This window comes from Salvelinus sp. IW2-2015, linkage group LG17 (assembly GCF_002910315.2).
Source record: "Salvelinus sp. IW2-2015 linkage group LG17, ASM291031v2, whole genome shotgun sequence".
In the NCBI taxonomy this organism is placed as follows: Eukaryota; Metazoa; Chordata; class Actinopteri; order Salmoniformes; family Salmonidae; genus Salvelinus; species Salvelinus sp. IW2-2015.
In genome coordinates, this window is record NC_036857.1 from 34,242,385 (window position 1) to 34,267,902 (window position 25,518).

The window sequence follows — 25,518 nt, forward strand, 5'->3', positions numbered from 1 at the left end:
TCCATCGGACTGACAGATTGTGAAGCGTGATTCATCATATCGGGGTTCCCGAGTGGCGCAGCGGTTTAAGGCACTGCATCTTAGTGCAAGAGGCGMCACTACAGTCCCTGGTTCGAATCCAGACTGTTTCACATCCGGCCATGATTGGAAGTCCCATAGGGCGGCCAGTGTCATCCGGGTTTGGCTGGGATAGGCCGCCATTGTAAATAATAATTTGTTCTTAACCTTTTATTTAACGAGACAAGTCAGCTAAATAAAATCATTCCAGAGAACAGACCGAGTTATGTGTTGTGATGCTAGCCACAATAAGGATTAGTCACAATTGTGGAATTTGCGGTTTGCCTTCAAAATAAGTGTCAGTGATGCAAATTATAAAAGAATATGCCATGCTTTTATTCTGAAAGCTAACCGCAAAGTCCACTTGTGGCTAATCCTTATTGTTGCTAACTTCAGATGGATCCGACCACAATTAATCAAACAAGAACTGTCTTATAAATTAAGGTAATTTTAGATGACACCTAGCTATATAGTTAGCTAGCTAACTATAGCTACTGAAACAGATTGTTGTGTTACACGTCAAATAGTGTTATTTTGACGTATCTTTTTTGACACGCAAAGACCCAAACGGCATTCCATAGAAATCCAGGTTGAGAATGAAATGAACAAAACAGCACAGAAAGTAAGTTGAAGAAATYGGTTTTGATTATGTTTTACTGGTAATGGGGACATGCGTAAATGCCAACAAAATAACTTTTTGGGTAGTGTGGTGTGTGACCTTTTTATATTAACTAGGCAAGTCAGTTAAGAACAAATGCTTATTTACAATGACGTCCTGGATGACGCTGGGCCAATTGTGCGCCGCCCTATGGGACTCCCAATCACGGCCGGATGTGATACAGCCTGGATTCAAACCAGGGACTGTTGTGACGCCTCTTGCACTGAGATGCAGTGCCTTAGACTGCATCTCAGTGCAAGAGAGCTCAGAGAGCAAGCGAGTGTGAGAGAGAGAGAGAGCAAGCGAGTGTGTGAGAGCAGAGCAAGCGAGTGTGTGAGAGAGAGCAAGCGAGTGTGTGTGAGAGAGAGCAAGCGAGTGTGTAGAGAGAGCAGAGAGCAAGCGAGTGTGAGAGAGAGCAAGCGAGTGTGAGAGAGAGAGAGAGAGAGCAAGCGAGTGTGAGAGAGAGAGAGAGCAAGCGAGTGTGTGAGAGAGAGCAAGCGAGTGTGAGAGAGAGAGAGAGCAAGCGAGTGTGAGAGAGAGAGAGAGAGAAGCGAGTGTGTGAGAGAGAGCAAGCGAGTGTGTGAGAGAGAGCAGCGAGTGTGTGAGAGAAAGCGAGTGTGTGAGAGAGAGCAAGCGAGTGTGAGAGAGAGAGAGAGAGAGACAACGAGTGTGAGAGAGAGAGAGCAAGCGAGTGTGAGAGAGAGAGAGAGAGAGAGCAAGCGAATGCGAGTGTGAGAGAGAGAGAGAGCAGCGAGTGTGAGAGAGGGAGAGAGCAAGAAGTGGTGAGAGAGAGAGAGCGAGAGAGAGCAAGCAAGCGAGTGTGAGAGAGAGAGAGAGAGCCAAAGCGAGTGAGAGGGAGCCTTGCCAGAATGAGAAGCTACCAATCCCTAATTGGATTGAGTTGAGGCTTGCTGGCTTTCAAGAGAAGATGATGTAACATGTTATGTAACCTGAAGGGCAGGCAGCACACCCTGTGATAGAGAATGACTTCTTTACACCTACGCAGTATGTAAGCCTTGCTGTTCTCATGTTCTTCTAGCTGCCCTGCTATGCTACAGCCATCGGGCATCTGGCATTGACATCAGCTATCAGCCATTGAATGAATGCTTCCTTTGAAATTAAAGCTGCTATACTGCCCTTGTTGTGTCACTTCCAATGGCAGCATCCAAGCTCAAGAATAGCTGATGCTCAATTCTTGATGGCTGACGCGTCATTAATTGCGTATTGTGAATTCAAATAATGATAAATTAAGTTGATTTGTTCCATATACACTTGTTATTTTACAAAAATGTATGATGTCAAATAGCTACTAGCTAGCAGACACTTGCTAGCTACATTTGTATAATTGTTTTATGCTTTTGAATGTTTGTTATACTAGCTGTTTAGTATTTTATAATCTTTATTTGACGAAAATGCTGCTAGCGATACGTGGTACCGCAATGTGCGAGCGACAAACTGGACAGTACTTTTCCTGAATGAATGTTCATTGATACATCAGTTTTTTTTAGTGGTGTCTGCTCTGCTAGAAATTTGAACAGTTGAAACATTAACAGGGTATGGTACAAAGGGTTAACTCCTCTGAGACATGATTTTACTGTAATAATGTGTTTCGGTGTCCATATGACCTATTTCTTWATTTTTTATTTATTTATTCTGTTGTACCAATCCTCAAATGCAAATTGACAGTCGAAACCGCTTGTCAGAGACTACGAAGTGATCATCTTTTTTTTCCATCTTTTTTTGTTGTGATAGGGAGGGGCTTGGTGTGTATGTAACCATAGAGAAAGAGGTAACGCAAGAGGTTTCACTCTCGCCAAAATCTGTCCAAAGTAAACCCAATACATTTCTATGCGCTTATTTTGAAACTAAGCTTGCCTTCCCGCTTTTGGGACAATGACTCCTATCTTTACACCATGCCCAAACCGGTTGGGCGCACCATCTTGCGCAAATTGATTTTGTCCCCCCACACCAAACGCGATCACGACACTCAGGTTGAAATATCAAAAACAAACTCTGAACCAATTATATTAATTTGGGGACAGGTTGAAAAGCATAAAATATTTATGGCAATTTAGCTAGCTAGCTTGCAGTTGCTAGCTAATTAGTTCTATTTAGCTAGCTTGCTGTTGCTTGCTAATTTGTCCTGGGATATAAACGTTGAGTTGTTATTTTACCTGAAATGCACCAAGTCCTCTACTCTGTCAATTAATCCACACATAAAATGGTCAACCAAATTGTTCCTAGTCATCTCCTCCTTCCAGTCTTWAAATTTKTTTTTTGACTTTATATGGCGATTGGCAACTAACTTTCATATGGTGTATTACCACTACCGACCGACCTCAGTTCATCTTTCAGTCACCCACGTGGGTATAACCAATGAGGAGATGGCACGTGCCATCTGCTTCTATAAACCAATGAGGAGATGGGAGAGGCAGTACTTGTACCGGGTTCAGCGTCAAAAATAGAACTGACTTATATTTTAGCGCTTGGCAACGCAGATGCAATGATTGAATAACATGCATGTGTACATTTATTTGGCGCACGCAAGCATTGCATGTGCATCTCGTCATTATAATACTGATCTCTGGTGTAACCTGGAAGGTGCACAGAGAGAGCTAACAAGATGGAAAAGACATGAGAACAATCGTACATAAACGCTCATAAAAAWAKAAAAAAAKCTTGATTCTGTGTTACAGGCATTTTTTAATATAGTGCAAAAACATACATTCAAATTAATCAAATTTGATTTATTTCCCAGCCCTAGCTGAACTGTGCATGTTTWGTCCTCTTGTTTCCACAGTGCTAAACCATAATGGTGAGCATGGAAATTAAATTGGACACATGTTCAGTCGTTTTGGTTGACTGCAACACTGTAGTGTCCGTTAATGGTTTAACTGTTACACACACACTAGGTAATGTCATTGGTMGACAATTTATCAACTGGCAAACCATGTGGTCATTTTGGCCATAAGCCAACCTATGTATTGCTCTGGACAGTTTTGTTGGTTCAGTATGTTTCAATAAGGTGGAACCTCTGACATTGTGGGAACTTMATGACAACCCAGTTTCACAGAATTACTTTCTCCTGAACAGGTGAGCAACCTCAAGGCGCTGCCAATGGGAAAGAGAAAGACGCCCCATCATGTGACCTCAGTGAGTAGTTACAGTAGGCCTTAWTGGGCACAGTACACATTTTGCACTTTGACTCTACCTATAGCTCTAGCAGTGTGTTCCATGGCTTTGTTTGGTCCTCAGGAGCCTTGTAACCATAAAAGCARACTGTTAACCAAATAACGGTATCAAAAGTTTAAAGGGAAAATACACACATTAGAGATAATGTAATGACTCTCCACAGGTGCCTCCAGTGTTTTCTTGTTTGAGCGTAGATTAGTTCGCTGATGACTAACCTATGAGCAAGGTCAGAGCACAGAATTGCWATCTTCTACTTTGGCTGTTTCCATTGTTGTACATTTTATGATTTCACATTGTTTGAAGTGGTCCATATATCCCTAATGTGTTATAAGCACATCAGTCACAGGGTCCTTGTTTTTACTCTGGTCAATCTCAAGGCAGATGAATGTAAGGTTTAGGTGCCAAAGCTCCTGTAACAGGGTAACGTGTTGGTCATGTTCAATAGGGCACTCCAAATATATATATATTTTTATACACGTTTTGCAACAGAAAAATAAGCGTTTCGTATTAAACAAGTCCAGCTAGTCCCTCCCGGTTTCAGTTKATTTCGTTCCATTTGGTAACATGACCCTTGTGTAGGAGTTACTAATCATCTGTTGGTCCGGTGGTCCCCTCTAGGCACTGTCCAGCCTAGTGAGGATGAGGAGGTTGAGAGAGGTGCCCTCAAGAGGCTCAGCACAATGTGGTCTTCATTCCGGGGCAAACTCAACAGAGATRGTGAGTATAAGGCCTTAAAACACTCCATGGAAACACCTCGTTACATTAAAAAAACGTATTGTTTTCTATTAAGTACTTCCTATTTCACACACACACAATACTTTTTTTTCTGCGCAGCTTAAACCATGATTTGGTCATTATCCTAATGATTCCTGTAATGCAAGTGTCTGCCCAGGCCCTAGGCCTATTGCGGTGGGGCCTGCAMCTGTGATTTGTGAGCCACTCTCTATCCCTCTCCCCTGATGTGCGCTCCAAAAAAAAAAAAGGCTTCTGATAGTCTAACGTTTCGAAATCCAATTGCGGCTAAAACACAGCTTTGGAAGCAACTGTTTTTGAAACAACTTTCTGTGGGTGTCATTTGTTTTCCTSAACTCTTAATACTAAGTTCAATAGCAATTATCTTACAACATAAATATTTGATATGGCTTTGAGATACGGAGCATGCGACATGGGCATCAGCCATTGTGAGTGCATAGGGTAGTAGGCTACAACAGTTTTTTTTCAGGACATTCAATTTACTGTTAGATTTAATACATTACTTTTTCAGTTGATGGAACCAGCACATGATTTGGTCGCGCAATTTTTTTGCCGCTATACAGCAATAATGACCTGACCTGTGTCCCATAATATACCTGTATTCCAAACAGAACCAGGCTAATAATGACTAGCCATCTTTTAAATTAGCATGCCCTTGCAGGGCTTGACATTCAGGTAAATTTGCCAGTGGCACACCAGGCCAGTGCCAACAGAAAGCTACTGGCCCGAATGAAAAGAATACTGGCCCGGGAAAACAGGTAAATTATGTCTTTAATTTGTGAGCTGAGCAAGTAGAATATGATATAACCTGGAATATAATATAGCTTATAGCCTACCATACACAAGCAATTACATTTTAAGTTGACAATATATTTACATTGATTGAACAAATCTGCACAATCTCAAAGGTGTTATTGTAAACATGTTGTTTTTTCAGGTTTTCACTCTCAAAATAACACTATGAAAATGCTAAAAACACATTTAAGGAGATCCAGTTTGAGGTCTGGGAACAACAAGAAACTAAAGGGTGTAGTTGCCCTTTACTTCAATTGCACGCTTAGCACGAAATTGTTGTTTGGCTAGCAATGTTTTTGTGCAATGTACAGTAGGCTACATGTGATGGCGGAGTTCGCTAAATAAATGCCTTGCGATTGATGCAAATCATGATATCATTACTACTTGGCAGTCAATATATAATTGGGAAGATTTTTTGGGGAAGCCTTCAGAAATGTTCTTTCAAACAATGCATGATGACTGAATTGCGCATTGCAAAGATTCAACCAAGACTTCGGACGAAACTTTTTGAATAAATAGTTTGCATACCCATTGGTTGCATACCCATGGATGTTTGAATAAATCTTGATAATATCTTTTTTTGAAATGGCAGAAACGAATATGAACAGCTARACTTTTTTTCACTGGCACCCTGGTGACCAATTTAAAATGGTTGTTGCACTGCCAAGTCAAAGGGTCATACATACATCCGGATGTGTGATCATGCTCTCCGTAGCCGATGTGAGGAAGACCTTTAAACGGCTCAACATTCAAGGCCAGAAGGATTACCAGGWTGTGTGSTCCGGGTATGTGCTGACCAACTGGTAGGTGTCTTCACTGACATTTTCAACATGTCCCTGATTGAGTCTGGAATAGCAACATGGTTCAAGCAGACCACCATAGTCCCTGTGCCCAAGAACKKRAAGGTAACCTGCCTAAATGACTACCGACCCGTAGCACTAACATCTGTAGCCATGAAGTGCTTTGAAAGGCTGGTCATGGGTCACATCACCATTATCCCAGAAACCCTAGACCCACTCCAATTTGCATACCGCCCCAACAGATCCACAGATGATGCAATCTCTATTCTCTTTCCACCTGGACTTAAGGAACACCTACGTGAGAATGCTATTKATTGACTGCAGCTCAGCGTTCAACACCATAGTGCCCTCGAAGCTCATCAATAAGCTAAGGACCCTGGGACTAAGCACCTCCCTCTGCAACTGGATCCCGGACTTCCTGATGTCCCCCGCCAGGTGGTAAGGGTAGGTAACAATACATCTGCCACGCTGATCCTGGAAACGGGGGCCCCTCAGGGGTGCGTGTTCTGTCCTCTCCTGTACTCCCTGTTCACCCATGAATGCATGGCCAGGCACGACTCCAACACCATCATTAAATTTGCCGACGACACAACAGTGGTGGGCCTGATCACTAACAACGACGAGACAGCCTATAGGGAGGAGGTCKGAGAATTGGCCGTGTGGTGCCAGGACAACAACCTCTCCCTCAACATGTTCAAGACAAAGGAGTTGATTGTGGACTACAGGGAAGAGAGGACTGAGCATGCCCCCATTCTCATTGACGGGGCTGCAGTGGAGCAAGTTGAGAGCTTCAAGTTCCTTGGTGTCCACATCACCAACAAACATGGTTCAAGCACACCAAGACAGTCGTGAAGAGGGCGCAACATACCTATTCATACCTATTCCCCCTCAGGAGACTGAAAAGATTTGGCATGGGTCCTCAGCTCCTCAAAAGGTTCTCCAGCTGCACCGTCGTGAGCATCATGACTGGTTGCATCACTGCCTGGTATGGCAACTGCTCGGCCGCCGACCGCAAGGCACTACAGAGGGTTGTGCGAATGGCCCAGTACATCACTGTGGCCAAGCTTCCTGCCATCCAGGACCTCTACACCAGGCGGTGGCAGAGGAAGGCCCTAAAATTTGTCAGACTCCAGCCACCGTAGTCATAGACTGTTCTCTCTGCTACCACACGGCAAGCGGTACAGGAGTGCCAAGTCTAGGTTCAAGAGGCTTCTAAACAACTTCTATCCCCAAGCCTTAAGACTCCTGAACACCTAATCAAATGGCTACCCAGACTATTGCAATTCCCCCCCCTTTTTACACATACATATATTATATTTAGAGGTCGACCGATTATGATTTTTCAACGCCGATACCGATTATTGGAGGACCAAAAAAAGCCGATACCGATTTAATCAGCCGATTAAAAAAAATATATATATATATAATATAAAAAATATAAATAATAATAATATATAATAATAGAAAATTTAAATAAATATGTATTTGTAATAATGAACAATTACAACAATACTGAATGAACACTTATTTTACTTAATTAATACATCAATAAAATCAATTTAGCCTCAATAAAATAATGAAACATGTTCAATTTGGTTTAAATAATGCAAAATTAAAGTGTTGGAGAAGAAAGTAAAAGTGCAATATGTGCCATTTAAAAAAAAGCTAACGTTTAAGTTCCTTGCTCAGAACATGAGAACATATGAAAGCTGGTGGTTCCTTTTAACATGAGTCTTCAATATTTCCAGGTAAGAGTTTTAGGTTGTAGTTATAGGAATTATAGGACTATTTCTCTCTATACAATTTGTATTCATATACCTTTGACTATTGGATGTTCTTATAGGCACTTTAGTATTGCAAGTGTAACAGTATAGCTTCCGTCCCTCTCCTCGCCCCTACCTGGACTCGAACCAGGAACACATCGACAACAGCCACCCTCGAAGCAGCTTACCCATGCAGAGCAAGGGGAAACAACCACTCCAAGTCTCAGAGCGAGTGACGTTTGAAAACGCTATTAGCGCGCACCCGGCTAACTAGCTAGCCATTTCACATCGGTTACACCAGCCTAATCTCGGGAGTTGATAGGCTTGAAGTCATAAACAGCTCAATGCTTGAAGCACAGCGAAGAGCTGCTGGCAAAACCGCACGAAAGTGCTGTTTGAATGAATGCTTACGAGCCTGCTGGTGCCTACCATCGTCAGTCAGACTGCTCTATCACAATCATGACTATATTATAACATAATAACACACAGAAATACGAGCCTTAGGTCATTAATATGGTCGAATCCGGAAACTATCATCTCGAAAACAAGACGTTTATTCTTTCAGTGATACGGAACCGTTCTAATTTTATCTAACGGGTGGCATCCCTAAGTCAAATATTTCCTGTTACATTGCACAACCTTCAATGTTATGTCATATATATCGTACAATTCTGGCAAATTTAAAGCGGCCCAAACTGTTGCAATACACTGCCTCTGTGCGCAATGAACGCAAGAGAGTGACACAATTTGACCTGGCTAATATTGCCTGCTAACCTGGATTCCTTTTAGCTAAATATGCAGGTTTAAAAATATGTACTTCGTGCATTGATTTAAGAATGCATTGAATGTTTATGGTTAGGTATAAGTCGTGCAACGGTTGTGCCTTTTTCGCAAATGCGCTTTTGTTAAATCATCCCCCGTTTGAAGTTGGCTGTCATTGTTAGGAAGAAATAGTCTTCAAAGTTCGCAACGAGTCATGTTAGCAGGCAATATAACTAAATATGCAGGTTTAAAAATATATACTTGTGTATGGATTTTAAGAAAGGCATTGATGTTTATGGTTAGGTACACATTGGAGCAACGACAGTCCTTTTCGCGAATACGCCCACATCGATTATATGCAGCGCAGGACATGCTAGATAAACTAGTAATATCAATCAACCATGTGTAGTTATAACTAGTGATTATGATTGATTAATTGTTTTTTATAAGATAAGTTTAATGCTAGCTAGCAACTTACCTTGGCTTCTTACTGCATTCGCGTAACAGGCGGGCTCCTCGTGAGGCAGGTGGTTAGAGCATTGGACTAGTTAACTGTAAGGTTGCAAGATTGAATCCCTGAGCTGACAAGGTAAAAATCTGTCGTTCTGCCCCTGAACAAGGCAGCTAACCCACCGTTCCTAGGCCGTCATTGAAAATAAGAATGTGTTCTTAACTGACTTGCCTAGTTAAATAAAGAATAAATAAAGGTGTTAAAAAAATAAAATAAAACATTCGGCCAAATCGGTGTCCAAAAATACCGATTTGCAAAAATACCGATTTGCAAAAATACCGATTTGCGATTGTTATGAAGACTTGAAATCGGCCCTAATTAATCGGCCCTAATTAATCGGTCGACCTTTACTCTGAACCAATTATATTAATTTGGGGACAGGTCGATAAGCATTAAACATGTATGGCAATTTAGCTAGTTAGCTTGCACTTGCTAGCTAATTTGTCCTATTTAGTTAGCTTGCTGTTGCTAGCTAATTTTTCCTGGGATATAAACGGTGAGTTGTTATTTTACCTGAACTGCACAAGGTCCTCTACTCCGACAAATTAATCCACACATAAAACGGCCAACCGAATCCTTTCTAGTCATCTCTCCTCCTTCCAGGCTTTTTATCGTTGAACTTATATGGTGATCGCATCTAAACTTTCTCATAGTATTACCACGACAACCGGCAAAACAGTTCGTCTTTCAATCACCCACGTGGGAATAACCAATGAGGAGGTGGCACGAGATGGCACCTGCTTCTATAAACCAATGAGGAGATGGGAGAGGCAGGACTTTCAGCGCGATCTGCGTCAGAAATAGGAATGATTTCTATTTTAGCCCTTGGCAACGTAGACGCTCATTGGCGCGCGTGAGCAGTGTGGGTGCAATAATTGAATAACATGGATTTCTAAATTTATCTTGCGACACTCGCGCATACGACGTGTCCGGTCTGGTCAGCATGTTATGGATGTGGTAGGTACTGTAGCTAGTCCTTTGCACTACTGTGTAGCACCCACTTGGGAGACGCCACGGCAGCCGCTGGCGCCAGAAAGCCTACCACACATTGGTAATCATCAAAGTAGTCCTGATCTCTACGGGACTATCTCCGCAATCCTCTCACTGCACTTCTCCACTGCCGTTGAAGCCGATGTCCGCATTCTAACCAAAACAGCTCCCAGTTCCAGCAAGCTAGCATACACTTTTCAACATCGCAGTGTTATACAACCTGGACAAATCAGATTATTAATCAATTCTTATTTAACTATCAAAAACAAAGTGGATAAAAAGACAAACTACTAAATGTTAATAAGTTTAGCAGCCATTAAGCCACCAGGGTACCATTTTACGATATGTTACTATATGTTGTGACAATGACAATGTTGTCGCTGCAGGGGTGAAGGAGCCATGTCAGGAGTCTCTGGATTCAGCTCCGGTGGACACCACAGCCAGGGAGCAGCGCTACATGAGCGGGCAGTACTTCTTTGAGTACCTGGTGGTGGTCAGCCTCAAGAAGTCCAAAGAGGGGGCCTACGAGCCGCAGATCACCTACCAGTTCCCCAAGGTGAGTCCGCTAGTTGGACACACTGCATGTCTCCCAAAAGGGATATGAAGGAAAAATGTGAAGAAATTAAAAGTGCAATTGAAGTCCTAGAAGATTAAAAGGGAGGTAGGAGAGAATAGTTCAGGTAGGCCTTCAGCAAGAAAAGTAGGAGGGTTGCTAAACATCGAAGACAGGCATCCAAAAAATAAAAGCATCCGGACCCCTTGACTATTTCTACATTTTGTTACGTCACAGCCTTATTCTAAAATTGATTAAATATTTTTTTCTGTGGGGCCTTCTATAGACCGGTGTGTGCCTTTCCCCAAAAAAGTCAAATGAATTGAATTTACCACAGGTGGACTCCAATCAAGTTCTAGAAACATCTCAATGATTATCAATGGCAACACGATGCACCTGAGCGCAATTTCTAGTCATAGTAAATGGTCTGAATACTTATGTAAATAAGGTAGTTTTTATTTTTTTACATTTTTTGATTTGCGAAAAATTCAAAAGTTGTTTTCGCTTTCACATTATGGCGTGTTGTGTGTAGATTGTTACGTTACAGCCTTTTCCTCAAAGTGGAAAAAGGGAAGGGGTCTGAATACTTTCCAACTCTCAGTTGCTCTCGCTCTGTTTCTCTCTCTCACTCAGAGGGATGGGATGGTGAGATTCCAAAGAGAGGAGGAGGAGAAGACCCTGAAGGCAATCACGCTCTTCTGTTTCCCAGAGGGGATCAGCTGGGCCCCCCTAACAGAGTACCACAGGTAACGCTGCACCTGATATGAATGTCCATCATTTTTCCTAGTGGGAAAGCTGGGTGTGTTACTGATAATCAAATATAAATACTCTCTTTCACACACTTCTCTAGTGAGACATTCTCCTTTGTCTTGACTGAGATCGATGGCAGCAGAAGGAATGGATACTGCAGAAGGCTACTGGTAAGTTTCACTTTGGTTTTTCACGTCAGATGCTCTACTTTAAGATTTATTAGAGTGTGACAAATGTCTCCTTATTCCTCTCTCCCTCTGTCTGTTTCTCCATTGTTTTCGTCTAGCCCCACGGCAACGGAGCGCGCCCCCCCGAAGCCTTCTGCATCATTAGCAGCCTGGCTTGTTTCGGACTCTTCTCCAAGGTAACCCGCTCAAAGGTTATTGGCTTTCGGCTGTCAACGAGTGTTTTGCACAGAGACTGCAGCATGGATGAGTGGAACTGGGCAGATCCCTGGGTGTAACGATGCTTACTCAGATTTCACCATTTAAAGGGATATAGGCCACTTTTTTGTGTGTTTTTGAACTGATACAATCKATTTCCATACACTGCTACATGCTCCAAAAATGCTAGCCAGAAGATTCTGGCCATTGCTAAATAACCAGCGAACAAACTTAAAAGCAGTTTGGACGAGACGACAACACTGTAGGTAAGTCGGTAAAATAAGTTAAGACTTTTTTAACTATCCCTTTAAAGCTACTAAGACCAAGGTAGTTCTCACCTTATCACAGTTTTGTGGAAATCCTTTGGAAATGTCAACAGCCCATAACCTCCCCTATCGGAGAAAATAAAAAGATACTCTTCCACTTAAGTAGAACTGGATGTGATGGYCACCTCTCGCAATTCTGACAACTGTTCATACCTTTATTCAGTCGTGTGTGAAATTGGACTGCGTTACTGTGTTTATGCAACGATGTGTTATGGTACGAGAAAATTACCTTGATGTWTGAGCCTATTAGACTGCTATGGGGGTTTTGAAATGTCCTAGACCGTGTACGGTTCGTGTGTTCTCCCTCTTTGTGGGACTTTATCATTAGCCCCTGTCTGTGGTCAAAGTTGAAGTAGCTGATTTAAAAAAAATCATTTTTCAGTGGTGCACCAAATCTTTTGACATGAATATTGACCCACACCACCACTACACTATCACTTAGGCTAGTGGGAATACTAAGCCCCACAGTTTACTTCCTCATACTCTTATTACACTTATTACTGCTGCACCATTCATTGTGGTTTCTGTTGGTTTRGTGAAGGGCTTGAGAAGTTCACCCACTGAAATGTGCACTAAGGAAATGTGTGTGTAGGGTAATTGTTATTATTCCAGTGGTGCACAATCCAATGACGATATCTGAGTTGGAATATTCCTGTCGCTCTTCTGGTGCAGATCTTTGACGAGGTGGAGAAGCGACACCAGATCTCCATGGCGATGATTTACCCGTTCATGCAGAGCCTTAGGGAGGCAGCGTTCCCCGCCCCAGGCAACACTGTCAAGATCAAGAGCTTCATTCCCGACAAGGGCACCGAGGTTAGCACCCTGACTTAGCCACATTACTAAGTTAGTATAGCACAAGACGATTTCGACACCTACCATCTCAGATTGTTGAAATCATTTCTTTAGTTAGAAACAGATGATTAGCATTCCTGAAACATTACTTTGTTGAAATATAATTTGATCTCTAGCATCCGATTTGGACCATAATTATTTCTAACAATGAGTAAGACATGAGGAATCCAAWGAAATACTCAAAAGCCACCGACGGAGCACCTACACGCCAATCCCACCCCAACAACCAGGATGCAGTATCATTTCTCTGTCTGACCATTAGTATGGCGCTGAGGCTTCTTWATCCTATGTAATGTATTCCCTGTGAATGTGATGTTTTTTTTTCACCTGATTGAAGTCGCTTTCATTATTTACCAAAAATTTGTGTGAAAGTACCAGATTTTGCTACTGCCAAGGCCATTTATCAATTATTCTGGTCTCGTTTGTTAATTTTAGTCACAACATTTTCTTTGCAACCTTGGGTAGAAAACCAATAGCTTTTGCTGATGGTGAAAATAAATTGTGTGGTCATTCTCACAATTCAAGCCAATCAAATCAAGTTTATTTTATATAGCCCTTCGTACATCAGCTAATATCTCGAAGTGCTGTACAGAAACCCAGCCTAAAACCCCAAACAGCAAGCAATGCAGGTGTAGAAGCACGGGGGCTAGGAAAAGGCCAAAACCTAGGAAGAAACCTAAAGAGGAACCAGGCTATAAGGGGTGGCCAGTCCTCTTCTGGCTGTGCCGGGTGGAGATTATAACAGAACATGGCCAAGATGTTCAAATGTTCATAAATGACCAGCATGGTCAAATAATCGTCAGGAGTAAATGTCAGTTGGCTTTTCATAGCCGATCATTAAGAGTATCTCTACCGCTCCTGCGGTCTCTAGAGAGTTGAAAACAGCAGGTCTGGGACAMGTAGCACGTCCGGTGGACAGGTCAGGGTTCCATAGCCGCGGGCAGAACAGTTGAAACTGGAACAGCAGCAAGGCCAGGTGGACTGGGGACAGCAAGGAGTCATCATGCCCGGTAGTCCTGACACATGGTCCTAGGGCTCAGGTCCTCCGAGAGAGAGAAAGAAAGAGAAGGAGAGAATTAGAGAGAGCATACTTAAATTCACACAGGACACCGGATAAGACAGGAGAAGTACTCAGTTCTCAGTTCTAATGGTTTCAATGTTATGGTCTTCAATGGTAAAAGTCCCGAACACACTGTCTGGTGTTGTGTTTAATGGTAAATATCACTAATCATACTACATATAAAGATATTTTCTAGTAATTGTATTGAAAAACATATGACTGCCACGCAATGGTTTATAATTGTATTTTATTAGTTGTCACAACATTTTAGTCATAGCCCATTTCTCCATCAAAGTTTTGGGCATGTAGGAAAAGTCTTCATATGAGAATTGCACCATAGGGATAGCCCTCAGAGAGCTGCCATTTGTTGGACTATTCAAGTAGAGTTGGGTTGAAGCATTAGGTTTCTAAGAGAAGAACTTGCTTTCACAAATGTATAAAAGGAACCGCAGCATCTAGTGGGCAAAACCTGGGGGCGTATTCATTACGCCGATTCTGTTGCAAAATGTTTCTTAAACGGAACAGGGAGGGACCTACCTGAATTTGTCCAATATAAACTCTTGTTTTGCTCTGTTCACTTCCGTTTGGTTCTCAAACGGTGAACTGTTTCCGTAATGGATACACCCCTGGTACTTTCACACTAATTTATGGTAAATAAACGACTTCAATGGCTAACAGGGGGGGAAACAGAATCACAGGGAATACATTGAATGGGTGAGTTAGCAAAACTCCAAGCCGCAGCTCCATACTACTTCTCAGATATAGAGAACTGATACTGTATACTGGTTGTTGGGGTGGGATTGGCGTGGGGTTTAGGAGGTCCATGTGTGACTATTTTATTGGATTCATCATGTCTACCCGATGGTAGGATGATGTTGGGTCCAAATTGTATGTTGATTACTATATTTGTTGAATATTGTGTGAGTCCTATAAAAGGGCCAAATTGGGTGCAATAAATTAGTTTCAAACTTTCATTTCAACAAAATGTTTTATGGCTTGCTGAAATGACATGGAATGACTCCGTGGTCTTCCTTGAGACCTGGGTGGTATTCATTAGGGCACATCATAACAAAACATTAGGATGATGGGAATAATTGGTTGTAATGAAAACCAGAATACACTGTTCCAAAAGTTGAGAAATGTCCACATTGATTGGTGACAAGCATTATGGTGGAAACCTACTCAGGCCCGGTCACCAATCTGATCATCCAGGCCAGGAGAAAATAGTTTCTGGATGAGGGGTACTCCTCTTCCAAGCTACAGGAAGTAAAAATAAAGCACACAGCTGGAGATCTAGGAGACACAACGCTAACAAGATGCACAAAGACAGTTGGACGGACACACACACACACACAGCTAGTGAAAAAGGAGACCATGCCAGCAGGTGGAGATGCATTGACAGAAAAGGAAATCCATTTAGCTTGGAATAATGCTGGTAAGAAAAGAGATGCACTAGGGCAGAGGTGACACACACAGCCAACATGAAAATAGAAACATCAATGCCTGCAAGAGTAGTGGACATTTGTGTACACACATTCCACAGTGTGTGTTTAGTAATTTGCATTCATTTTGGATAACCCCAAGTTACTGTTCTGGCACCATTGGGGAAAGTGTGGTACATGACTGGTTAAACAAAACATCTGTGTGTCTATACACACATAGCACTGATGTTTGTGGGGTGCTGTGTCTGATCCTGCCCTCTTACTCAATGTTCCCCCAGGGCTAAAATCCCACTAACACCAATACCATCCTGCAACATTCCATCTTTCAGGTCCTTTTTTCACAATTAACCCCCACACACACTCTAGTTGTTGCTGTATTGTATCTGTACGTTTAGGTGTGATTACTTTAGTAAACTGCTATATATCTCAGCAAGTACACTCATTATGAAATATTGAGGCTGAACTATGCCTCTGAAAAYTCAACTGTGCCGCAGATGTGGCTGGGACATGCTTTCAATGGTACTATTGTAGTTAATTAGGAGGGTACCCCGACTYGGACTCAAACCCTGTCCCCTGTGACTGCCATTCCAAAATCTTTGCCATTATACCAAGAGTTAAGCCATGCTTATCAAGAGGCTGAACTATCTTGAGGTGAAGTTGRTCCCCGCTTGCTCGCATTACAAAAKAATWAAGAAAACCATTCAWCAATAAATCAACTTTGTATTACCTTACTGTATGTAACATGTTGGTGACGGTGGGGACATTTACTGTATATAACATGTGGGTCACAGTATTAACGTGTAGATAAGAGTTGACTGTCTCCTCCAGATCATCAGTCTGACMCGGCCGGTGGACTCGTGGCTGGAGCACGTGGACTTCCGCACGCTCTTCCGTTGCTTGACCAATGAGGAGGTGGTGCTGGTGTTCGCTGCCGCCGTTATGGAGCGACGCATTGTTTTCATAGCRGTGGAGCTCAGGTACTGCGCACACACCATTTATTTTAGTCGTCTCAGACACGCATGCGTCAACTTTGTCAATTGAGAGCTTAACTACTTCACACAGTGACAAACACACTGAATAAGTCTGATCCCTCCCCAGCACCCTGTCCCAGGTGATCCACGCTGTGGCCGCCCTCCTCTATCCATTCATCTGGCAACACACCTTCATCTCCATAGTCCCTGAGATCCTCATCGACGTTGTTATGGCCCCCACCCCCTACCTGCTGGGAGTGCAGAAGCGGCTAATGGAACAGGTCACAGACCAGACCGACGTGAGTCACACACCCAACCCCCCCCCCCATATTAGCCTCGGACACCCAGATCATGTACATTCCGAAAGCCATGGGAACCTGTCAGCAGGAAGACTCTAAACGGGGGTAAAGTACGGTAGAGACTTTGAATAATAGGATGGCCCCCTGAGACTACAGCAATGTTAGCACCAGAGAAACGTTAAACATTACCCCTTACCCCTAGGCACTTGGATAGGTATAAGCAATATGGCAAAGTCTGCTAGCCTCTCTGTTAAAGCACAGGAACTTCCAAGGAGGTAGGGGCTAAGGGGTTGTTCCTGGATCAGAGCCACGGTCTATCTCAATTCATCTTTCCTTGCCGCCTCAACGTATTGGAGGAGGTCAAAGGTCCCTCCCCTCAGACCTTCTCCTCCAATGCATTTTGATGAGGTGAAGATGCGAAGAATCAAGGATAGATGATTTYAGAGCCCCTGAATGACTGGATGGAACGTTTGGGAGTCTAGTTGTGATGGATTGGTGTTGAAATACTCATTCTAGGCTTTGTTTTCCCTAACACAGCTGCTTGTGGTGGACTTGTCAGAGGATAGGAAGGACACTTTCCTAGTTCAAGTAAGTGTCTGAAATATCTGTCCTGTGGTGTCTAAAGAGTGGAACGAATGGCCTATGTTTTACAGACACAATTATCACATTTACTTGAACGCATGCTTTTGAATTGAAATTCTTTTTTTCACTGTTTTGCACTTACACATGCACTATGCAAAAATCGCTCCACCATTTCCTGGGTGCTAAAATTCTAATAGTTTGCCTAATTTCAGTTTGTGACAAGACAAGCAAGTATAGTGTAGAGCAGGAATGGGCAACTGGCGGGGCCCCTCTTTTGAAGGTCCTCAGATATACAGTACSAGTCAAACGTTTGGCACTTACTCATTCCAGAGTTTCTTTTTTTAAACTATTTTCTACATTGTAGAATAATAGTGAAGACATCAAAACTATGAAATAACACATGGAATCATGTTGTAACCAAAAATGTGTTAAACAAATCAAAATATATTTGAGATTCTTCAAAGTAGCCACCCTTTGCCTTGATGACAGCTTTGCACACCTGGCATTCTCTCAACCAGCTTCATGAGGTAGTCACCTAGAATTTGTGTAATTTCTTTCCTTAATGCYTTTGAGCCAGTCAGTTGTTGTGTTGTGACAAGGTAGGGGTGTTCAACAGAAGATAGCACCATTTGGTAAAAGATCAAGTTCAAATTATGACAAGAACAGCTCAAATAATCAGAAATGATAGTCCATTACTTTTTACATGAAGGTCAGTCAATCTGGAAAATTAAGTACTTTGAAAGTTTCAAGTGCAGTCGCAAAAACCAAGTGCTATGATGAAACTGGCTRTCATGAGGACTGCCACGGGAAAGGAAGACACAGAGGATAAGTTCATTAGAGTTACCATCCTCAGAATGGATGGTAAGTTCAAGTAACAGARATCTCAACATCAACTGTTCAGAGGAGACTGCATGAATCAGGCCTTCATGGTRGAATTGCAGCAAAGAAACCACTACTGAAGGACACCGATAAGAAGAAGAGACTTGCTTGGGCCAAGAAACTCGAGCAATGGACCTTAGACTGGTGGAAATCTGTCCTTTGGTCTGAGTCCAATTTTGAGATTTTTGGTTCCAACCGCCGTGTCTTTGTAAGACGCAGAGTAGGTGAACGGATGATCTCTGCATGTGTGGTTCCCACCGTGAAGCATGAAGGGGGAGGTGTGATGGGGTGCTTTGCTGGTGACACTCAGTGATTTATTTGCAATTCAAGGCACACTTAACCAGCATTGCTACCAAAGCATTCTGCAGCGATACACCATCCCATCTGGTTTACACTTAGTCCCACTATCATTTAATTTTCAACAGGACAATGACCCAAAACACGCCTCCAGGCTGTGTAAGGGCTATTTGACCAAGTAGGAGAGTGATGGAGTGTTGCATCAGATGACCTGGCCTTCACAATCACCCAACCTGAAACCAAATGAGATGGTTTGGGATGAGTTGGACCTCAGAGTGAAGGAAAAGCAGCCAACAAGTGCTCAGCATATGTGGGAACTCCAAAACTGTTGGAAAATCAATCGAAGTGAAGCTGGTTAAGAGAATGCCAAGAGTGTGCAAAGGGTTGCTACTTTGAAGAATCTCATATATAAAATATATTTTGATTTAACACATTTTTGGTTATTTCATAGTTTTGATGTCTTCACTATTATTTAACGTAGTAAAATGTAGAAAATTGTGAAAGAAGAACCTACTCATTCAAGGGTTTGAGTCAACTTTTTACTGGTACTGTATATATTTTTTTAACTTGGTGGGGTCTTCACTTACTGTTGCAAGTTAGAATAGTAGAATACACAAGGTGCAATTTTTTCACTTGGTTGTGCATCAGTAGTTTTTCTCTTATGTCAGTCAGTCACTGAAAGTCACTCAATTAGCCCATGTCAGCTAACATTGTTTTAATTGGCCTCTAGACTAACTTAACAATTATCTAAACTTAGTAATTGTAGTTGAATTACCGGCCGGGGGGCCCCCATTGTTTTTGTTAGACAGTCTTACTCAGATTTCATATTCAAAACGTCAAACATTTCTCTCCACCCTTGGCAAAATGTGTTCAATGGTAGGAAATTGGCTGTAAAACAGCTCATTTTCTTCCCCCGCCCCATGGCAAAATATGTAGAATTGCTGCAAACGTGCTTAGAAACTGTAACATTTTCTTTATGCCCCATGGCAAAATGTGTAGAKTTGCATGATATTAACTCTAAAACAAAAATAAATTATCTGCTTTCGAATATATTTTCAATGACCAAAAATATAGTATTTTCTGCTGTTTGAAGCTGGTGTACAAAACCGAAAAGTTAAAAGACAAACAAAACTTAAGAACGGGAAGCATAGAAATAACGCACACAGAACAGATMTACCWCTTCCTAGACTTGCTTTCAACGAGCGACAGACCTATAACTCACATTTCTATGTGYATTTGGTCAGGTCGCCCAAAAASTTACATATTGCAGCTTTAAAACTATGGAGGGAAATTATTTTTTTGCTTTGTCATACCATTGAATATGGTTCCTCTGTTTCATAGATCGGGGATGAGAAGTCTATTCTGCCCCCTAAGCTTCAAGATGAAATACTGCAGGCACTAAGAAACAGGAAAGAAAAAGCCAGTGAGTATTTTCATATAAAAAAAGCTGTTTATCCAAAATCCAAATGAGGTGTGGCATTGGGTATTATTTCACGAAGTGTCCAGAGATTATCGCACTTTTGCACCTGCAGTACCACATCAGGTGTTCAGATAGACATACTTTGATTACACAATTAAAATGTGATATGAATACATGCTTTTTATTAACTGTAACCTTTGAAAATACAGGTAACTGCCAAAATAAATGAAGAACTTGAGTAAATGAGGGATACAAAGTATATTGAAAGTAGGTGCCTCCACACAGGTGTGGTCCCTTTTTGTTATTTAAGCAATTAAAACATTCCATCATGCTTAGGGGTCATGTATAAAAATGTCCAGTTGCCCATTATTTTGGCTACCATGGCTAGAAGAGATCTGTGACTTTTTGAGCGGTCTCAAAGGAGCATAGGGGGTTTAAAGTTTGTGTTTCAGTCACTAGATCACGACCCAATTGAACACTTATGGGAGATTCTAGAGTGGCGCTTTCCATCAACAAAACACAAAATTATGGAATTTCTCATGGACGAATGGAGTTCCAGACACGTGCAGAATCTATGCCAAGGTGCATTGAAGCTTTTCTGGTGGCTCGTGGTGCCACAACGCCCTATTAAGACACTTTGTCTTTACGTTGGTGTATCCTTTATTTTGGTAGTTGCCTGTAGATTGTTTTATGCTTTCTTTGATCTTTTCAAAGTAATGAGCGGTTAAGGAAAATTYGCATGTGTCATCATAGTAACACAAACTGGTGGAAGGTCAACGTGATGCCTTACTGTGGTACTGGAGATCCAGAGTGTTATGGCTCATGAGCACTCTCAAATGACACCCCMCTGAGGAGCCACCTGGACCGTTTGTGTGTGTGTACCATTTCCCCCTCAGCCGTGGAGGAGCTGAACAGGGTGGTCTCGGAAGCCTTCCTGCCCTTCTTCGTGAAGACTGTTGGCCATTTTGCTTTGTACGTGACGCGGAACAGCAGTGGCCAGCCGGGGGTGTTCCAGAGCAGAGCCTTCTACAAGGCCATCAAGTCCAACACCACGCGGCACTTTGTCAAGAAATTCCTCCAGACCCAGATGTTTGACCTGTTTATCCAGGAGGTGGAGCAGCAGCCAGCAAGCCCCCAGCAAGGTGCTTGTACAAGTTATTTTTATTTCGTAATTTTTTTTTTTTTTTTACATACTTACATAACAGTATTTGAAAGATGCTTACTTATGTGTTAGAAACCATTTCTGAAGTTGTTTACCATGGTAATGAAGCCAGCCTGTTCCTGGGGTATATGTTTGCMTATCATAAAGGAGTAAATGAAACTACTCTTTTTTCCCCCCAGGAATTTTCCACAAAAAGATTGTTGAATACCAGGAACAGAAGAGAAAAGAGAAGACGAAGAAGAGACACTAAGTATGAATACACTGTAAACGAGACCATGATATTACATTTACATTTGTCATTTAGCAGACGCTCTTATCCAGAGCGACTTAGTTTGTGSWTTCATCTTAAGATGCATGTGGTTGTCCCACCTAGCTATCTCTGTCATAGTAAGTGCATTCTAGTAGCCACCAGCAAAGTCAGTGGTAGGTTGGGGGTGGGGGAGCTTTGACCGGGCTGAGACGGACGTGGTAGGAAGGAGTACTCGGGTTGGAGTGTAGGGTTTGAGCATAGCCTAATGGTCGGGAGGGGCAGTTCCTCTTGCTGCAAGTACCATGGTCTTGTAGTAGAGGCAAACTTCAACTGGAAGCCAGTGGCGTGTGCAGGGTGACATGGGTGAACTTGGGAAGGTTGTACATTATGCAGCGTTRGGGGTAGGTTGCAGGTGTTTGATGGCACAAGCGGGGAACACAGCCAACAGTGCGTTGCAGTAGTCCAGACAGGAGATGACAAGTGCCTGGATTAGCACCTGTCCCCCTTCCTGCGTGAGGTAGGGTCGTACTCTACGGCTGTTGTAGACCATGAACCTACAGGAGCGAGACACTYCTTGGATGTTTGCAGAGAACGACAGGGTGTTGTCCAGGGTCACGCCAAGATTCTTTTCACTCCGTGCGTGGGACACCGTGGAGTTGTCAACCATGAAAGGAGAGGTCTTGAGCGGGAAGGCCTTCCCTGGTAGGAAGAGCAGCTCCGTCTTGTCGAGGTTGAGCTTGAGGTGATGGTGTGTGTATATAAGGGATTTACTGTACATGTGTGATATCTAGATTTTTACAGATGTAGATGTAAATATTGGAAGTGAATAGTGTAGTTTATTGTATATAAAAAATGTGTTTTACTATTGTATTTTATTTTTCCTATTTTTCTCACAAATTTCAGTCTTCTCTCATGGATGCAACTCCAACGGGCTTGGGAGAGGCAAAGGTGGAGTCATGCGTCCTCCGAAACATGACCCGCCTAACCGCGCTCCTTAACACCCGCCAGCTTAACCCGGAAGCCAGCTGCACCAATGTGTCAGAGGAAACACTGCCCAACTGGCGACCGGGATCAGTCTGCTGGCACCCGGCCCGCCACAAGAAGTCACTAGAGCGCGATGAGCCYAGTAAAGCCCCCCGTGCCAAACCCTCCCCTAAACGTGACGACGCTGGGCCAATTGTGAGCTGTCCTATGGGACTCCCGGCCACGGCCGGTTGTGGCACAGCCCCTCGGGAGGCCCAGTTTTTATTTATTTATCTGTATGTGAGCAAGAATATGTGTGAGAGGGGTTGGGGTAACAGTGGGTATTTTTTATGTGCTACTACTGTATAAAATGATACACTGAACAAAAATATAAACGCAGCATGTAAAGTGTTGGTCCCATGTTTCATGAGCTGAAATAAAAAAGCAGAAAATGATTTAGTTGTGAGTTAGCCTACAGTACATTATAGTGAATTTGTATTTTGAACAGCCTAAGGCATTTTTTATATTTTCATAATTAATTAACTGACACATTAACTTTAGCTACAGAATATCTCACCACCTTGCGTATCTATCTCCTCCCCTCTTGCCTTCATTCCTTTCTACAGRGTGTCGAGAGGGGCTGTCAACAGCTTAATGAAAGATGTTTTGTTGRGAGAACATGTTACTATTGATGTTCCCAAACAGACTTCACTTTGTTTCCCAAATTAAGCACTGGGTAACTGCAGGAACAGGGCTGGAGAGCCCATGGCATACAGAGTTTGGGTGGCATATCACTTGTAAACGCTAACCGGAGTAGCCTACCACACATGGGATATACCGGTGGGAAAGTGGCCTCCATTCGCTATTCGAGTGCCTATGGATGACATGTCTTTCTCCTCTTGCCCCTGTTCCTGCCCGTTTGATAATGGGCCATTCTAAACAAAGTTTACATATTAGTAAAGACAAGATTAAATTGAGAATATTCTGATGTGTGAAATAATGATCGCTGGAGAGAACAGCATGTCAAGGAACAGAGCACAAGCTTATTTTGCGACTTAATCAAATCATTCATAGCGTATAGTTGCAGCATGCAGCCCATAAGTCTTTTGATTTCTAAGGCATATTCTAAGGTTTGTATCATTCACAACTAAAGTTGCCAAATATTAAAAAAAATAGCATATAGGACTTGTTTCAAATGCTAACTTTTACGCTCAACATAGCCACTTCATATGCGCACCAAAGGCATTTTGAGCCCCCACCTGTTTAGCTAAAAAAGAAATATACAGTTGAAGTCGGAGGTTTACATACACCTTACAGGCTGACCACACCGCTCGCGTCGCAAAATAAATGTAGAAATCCATGTTATTCAATTATTGCACCCACACTGCTTGCGCGAGCCAACGAGCATCTGCTTGCCAAGGGCTAAATAGAAGTAATTCCTATTTCTGACGCAGATCGCGCTGCAAGTCCTGCCTCTCCCATCTCATTGGTTTATAGAAGCAGGTGCCATCTCCTCATTGGTCATACCCACATGGGAAAGGCTAACTGTTTTGCRGGTCGTCYTGGTAATACTATGAAAGTTTAGATACCAATCACCATATAAGTTAAAAGATGAACAAGCCTGGAAGGAGGAGAGATGACAAGAAAGTATTCGGTTGACCGTTTTATGTGTGGATTAATTGTCAGAGTAGAGTACCTTGTTGCATTTCAGGTAAAATAACAACTCATTGTTTATATCCCAGGACAAATTAGCTAGCAACAGCAAGCTAGCTAAATAGGACAAATTAGCACTCAAGTGCAAGCTAACTAGCTAAATTGCCATAAATATGAAATGCTTTTRGACCTGTCCCCAAATTAATGTAATTATATTGTATTGATATTTTAACCTGTGTTTCGTGATTGCGTTTGGTGTAGTGGGACAAAATATATTTATGCACGATGACTCACGCGCGCCATCGTTTGGGTTCTGTGTTAGCCAACTACATTTAAACTCAGTTTCACAATTCCTGACATTTAATCCTAGTAAAAATGCCCTGTCTTAGGTCAGTTAGGATCACCACTATTTTAAGAATGTGAAATGTCAGAATAATAGTAGAGATTTATTTCAGCTTTTATTTATTTCATCACATTCCCAGTGGGTCAGGAGTTTACATACTAATTGAGTGTATTTGGTAGCATTGCCTTAAACAATTTAAACTTGGGTCAAACATTTCAGGTAGCCTTCCACAAGCTTCCCACAATAAGTTGGGTGAATTTTGGATGGCCTTTGTGATAGCCACTCCAATATCTTGACTTTGTTGTCCTTAAGCCATTTTGCCACAACTTTAAAGTATGCTTGGGGTCATTGTCCATTTGGAAGACCCATTTGCTACCAAGCTTTAACTTCCGTTGCTTCAATATATCCACATAATTTTCCTACCTCATGATGCCATCTATTTTGTGAAGTGTACCTGTCCCTCCTGCAGCAAAGCACCCCCACAACATGACGCTGCCACCCCCGTGCTTCATGGTTTGGATGGTGTTCTTCGGGCTTGCAAGCCTCCCCCTTTTTCCTCCAAACAAAACAATGGTTTTATTTTTATTTCATCAGACCAGAGGAAATTTCACAAAAAAGTACAATCTTGTCCCCATGTGCAGTTGCAAACCGTAGTCTGGCTTTTTTATGGCGGTTTTGGAGCAGTGGCTTCTTCCTTGCTGAGCGGCCTTTCAGGTTATGTCGATTTTATAGGACTCGTTTTACTGTGGATATAGATACTTTTGTACCTGTTTCCTCCAGCATCTTCACAAGGTCCTTTGCTGTTCTGGGATTGATTTTCACTTTTCACACACAAGTACATTCATCTCTAGGAGACAGAATGCATCTCCTTCCTGAGCGGTATGCTGGCTGCGTGGTCCCATGGTTTTTATACTTGCGTACTATTGTTTGTACAGATGAACGTGGTATCTTCAGGCATTTGGAAATTGCTCCCAAMGATGAACCAGACTTGTGGAGATCTACAAAAACAAAATTCTGAGATCTTGGCTGATTTCTTTTGGTTTTCCCATGTC

At 42.4% G+C, this 25,518-nt stretch overlaps 1 protein-coding gene across 3 annotated transcripts in view; it reads left to right on the forward strand.

Annotated features, from left to right (window-relative positions):
* Window positions 1–22,925, forward strand: part of LOC111977261 (DENN domain-containing protein 2D-like) — a 36,803-nt gene extending 13,878 nt beyond the window's left edge. For 2 of the 3 annotated variants that reach the window (XM_024006645.2, XM_024006644.2), the window contains exons 2-15: window positions 3,809–3,868; window positions 4,526–4,624; window positions 10,668–10,837; window positions 11,468–11,580; window positions 11,685–11,754; window positions 11,871–11,948; window positions 12,966–13,106; window positions 16,476–16,624; window positions 16,746–16,917; window positions 17,455–17,505; window positions 20,017–20,098; window positions 20,992–21,237; window positions 21,437–21,507; window positions 22,411–22,925. In XM_024006645.2, coding sequence (XP_023862413.1) covers window positions 3,809–3,868; window positions 4,526–4,624; window positions 10,668–10,837; window positions 11,468–11,580; window positions 11,685–11,754; window positions 11,871–11,948; window positions 12,966–13,106; window positions 16,476–16,624; window positions 16,746–16,917; window positions 17,455–17,505; window positions 20,017–20,098; window positions 20,992–21,237; window positions 21,437–21,507 — 1,502 coding nt within the window. In that variant the 3' untranslated portion in view covers window positions 22,411–22,925. The remainder of the gene's footprint in view (window positions 1–3,808; window positions 3,869–4,525; window positions 4,625–10,667; window positions 10,838–11,467; window positions 11,581–11,684; window positions 11,755–11,870; window positions 11,949–12,965; window positions 13,107–16,475; window positions 16,625–16,745; window positions 16,918–17,454; window positions 17,506–20,016; window positions 20,099–20,991; window positions 21,238–21,436; window positions 21,508–22,410) is intronic. The other variant, XM_070448108.1, reaches the window with a different exon arrangement.
* Window positions 22,926–25,518: the final 2,593 nt, after the last annotated feature.